We start from the raw sequence: 3,361 nt of genomic DNA, 5'->3' as shown, positions 1-3,361 counted from the left end.
TGTTTTTTTTTTTATATAATTGGTTTAATACTTTTTATCCTTCATCTTTACATACTTCGTCTTGTATTTAGCAATATCTTGTGACCATTTTTCTGGTATATTTTTAAAAATTCTTCAAAAATACTGTAGTAATTGGTGGTAGCATAATGTTTCAATGTAGATATAATTATCTATTTCCCTGTAGTTAAATATTTAGGTTTTTCTATTTTTTCTCTATTATACACAGTGCTGTGGTAAGTGCCCATTTATACAAACCATTACATTATTCGTAATGGGGGGACATTATTTCCTTATACTAGTTATCTTAAAGTGGGATTACTGAGTTAAAAGTCTTGAACATTTTTAAAGTTCTTGATACATATTGCCAGTTTGTGCTTTCCAGGAAAGTTGAACTACTTTATATTCCTTTCTGTAATTGTGTGAGAGCCTTGATTTCACTCTAGTAAAAATGAAATATTACATTGATAAGAATAAAGAATTCTCACTTTAATTTGCATTTCTTTGACTACTAGTAAAGTTGAAATTTCCTATTACATACCTGTTTCTTGATATGTTACCTATGAATTATCTGATGATATTAATTTCATTTTTCTATTAGTATTTTTATTGCTGACTTATAAGACCTCACTATACATTAAGGATATTAACTTTTAAGCTGTTGGTTATAAATTATAATAAATCTTTATAATTTCTCACTAATGGCTGAAATAACATGTTTATTAAACAGAATTTTGAAAATATATAAAAATATATTGAAGAGCAGAAAGCTTATCCATGATCCTATTAACTGAGGATGGTTAAATACTTCAATGAACTTTTTTTTTCTGTGTTTATAAACATTTAAAAGATAAAATTGGAATCACTGTGTTCTGTATTTCTTAATACCATCCTATAAGCATCTCCTGTGACATTACTTTTAAAACATTAACAGCTGTGTGATATTCTACTGCATGTGTGCCATAACTTATTTAAACATATTCCTACTTCAAAAATATTTAGATTATTTCCAAATATTTGCTCTTATGACTAACTCTGCCATGAGCGATCTTATATATGTGATACAATTTTGACTTTACATTTAAAATGTTCACATCCCTGCCTCCTCCACAGACTCTGCAATATCAATACTGTGCCTACCTGTTACTTGAGTAGGTGCAATGACTTGGCTGGCGCTTGATGTTGAAGCTTCAGGAGCTACTTCCACAGGCATAGGAGGTGATGTTTTTTCAATCACTACTATATGAGGAGGGAGAGAATAAAATGAAAATTAAAGCCTGTTATATGCATTGAGATCCCATTTCAAAATGTAAGCAAAATTGAGTCTAACAACATACCACGGTTAATTCTTGGATATTAAGAGCAGCTATAGGTCCCTAAAGGTCATGATATTAACCTATAGCCCTGCTTTCCACATTTAGTGACAATATCTGAGAGCAATTCGGAAGTCAAATGATGAACCCTCAATGATGTTCTAATAATATATACTACTCCTGACCACAGAAAATAGTGAAAAAATTTTATCATTATAACACTTATAATACAGTAGTCTCCCTTTATCCATGGAGCATATGTTCTAAGACCCTCAGTGGATGTCTGAAACTGCAGATAGTATCAAATCCTATATATACTGTGCTTTTCCTATACTGGTGGGCAGGAAGCATATAGAACATGGATACTGGACAAAAGGATGATTCACGTCCTGGGCAGGATGGCACTAGATTTCATCATGCTACTCAGAACAATGCACAATTTAAAACGTATGAATTGTTTACTTCTGGAATTTTCCATTTAATATTTTTGGGCTGTAGCTGACCGCAGAAAGTAAAACCATGGATAAAGAAGGATCGACTGTACCATACTTACACTAACATTATATGAGGATATTAATATACATAAGTGTATTTCACATTTCACTTCACTTAGGAATTCTCATGACTAAAACTTTAAAACCAGAGACACTCAACAATCTTCATCTTACTCTCTTATTCTGGGTACTCTTACAAACAAACTCCACAAATCAACACAGGCTACCTGGAAACTGTGGATGCAGATGAATGGTTGAAATGCCTGGAGAGAGCTGGGGTTGACCAGGCTCAAGTCTGGTTTTCTCTTGATCCAATGAAGGTATTTCCTGGATGGTTGTATTAAAAGGGGGAGAAAAAAAAAGAGAACTGAGAGTAGGAATTTTTAGTTTCTACATATTACTATTTTTATTTCATTAATTCTACTCTTAGGCAACAAATATCATAGGATATTACACAACTTGTGCAACTGTGTAAAAAAATTTTTTTAAACGTACTATTGATGTGCTACTATACCAAGCCCTTGAGTTTTCCTAGCGGTGCTGATCCATGCTCACACCCTCACCCATTTCCCAGAGGCCCAAAGCAAAAGGTCTTTTAGACATTTTAAACAAATGCCTTGGCTCAGAGGCCCATGTTTGGTCTGGAACAAGGCAAAACTAATCCCAGAGAAGAACTAAAATAAGCCGTCACCTCATTCACATGTGGCTTCTGCCCAAATAAAATGACCAGCCACATCCTGCAGATTAAAAATGGATACAGGTGTGTCATAAGAAAGAACACACGAGACACTAAAGTATGGTAAGTCTGCCAATTACTTTCCATCTCCACCTCTCAGAATGCTGGTAGTTGAACAGCAACAGAAAATTAGGGACTTGGAGGAGACCAGGGATTTCCCCACACATCCTTTGGCCCACTCTTATCTCCTGAACCACAGACTCGTACCCAGGACTCAGTTTCCAGTTACAGCTCCTGTCAGGACTCCTGTAGACTGAACCATCAGGCTAGGTAAAGGTCTGTGACCTTGCCCACATCCGTGTGGGGCCAGGGCACTCATGTCACCACTCCTGTAAAAGTATTCATCAGGTTATCCTACACACTCCTTCCCTCACTTTAATCACCATCATCTTCCAGAAAACTCACTCCCCTGGCCTCTCCCTTTTATTCAGTTCAGTTCAAGTCCGACATGTCAGTCACGTCTGACTCTTTGTGACCCCATGAACTGCAGCATGCCAGGCCTCCCTGTCTATCACCAAATTCCAGAGTCTACACAAACTCTTGTCCATTGAGTCGGTGATTCCATCTAACCATCTCATCCTCTGTCGTCCCCTTCTCCTCCCGCCTTCAATCTTTCCCAGCATCAGGGTCTTTTCCAATGAGTCAGCTCTTCACATCAGGTGGCCAAAGTATTGGAGTTGCAGCTTCAACATCAGTCCTTCCAATGAACACTCAGGACAGATCTCCTTTAGGATAGGATCTCCTTGCAGTCCAAGGGACTCTCAAGAGTCTTCTCCAACACTACAGTTCAAAAGCATCAATTCTTCAGTGCTCAGCTTGCT

The 3,361-nt window shown here is 36.7% G+C and overlaps 1 protein-coding gene across 5 annotated transcripts in view; it reads right to left on the bottom strand.

Annotated features, from left to right (window-relative positions):
• Positions 1-3,361, bottom strand: part of LTBP1 (latent transforming growth factor beta binding protein 1) — a 379,548-nt gene that overhangs the window by 143,497 nt on the left and 232,690 nt on the right. For all 5 annotated transcript variants that reach the window (XM_010829829.1, XM_010829830.1, XM_010829831.1 and 2 more), the window contains 2 exons: positions 2,032-2,131; positions 1,138-1,236 (listed from right to left, as the gene is read on the bottom strand). In XM_010829829.1, coding sequence (XP_010828131.1) covers positions 1,138-1,236; positions 2,032-2,131 — 199 coding nt within the window. The remainder of the gene's footprint in view (positions 1-1,137; positions 1,237-2,031; positions 2,132-3,361) is intronic.

This window comes from Bison bison, unplaced genomic scaffold, assembly GCF_000754665.1.
Source record: "Bison bison bison isolate TAMUID 2011002044 unplaced genomic scaffold, Bison_UMD1.0 scf7180017864508, whole genome shotgun sequence".
In the NCBI taxonomy this organism is placed as follows: domain Eukaryota; kingdom Metazoa; phylum Chordata; class Mammalia; order Artiodactyla; family Bovidae; genus Bison; species Bison bison.
The sequence above is the reverse complement of the archived record's forward strand: the minus strand, read 5'-3'. Positions and strand labels throughout refer to the sequence as shown.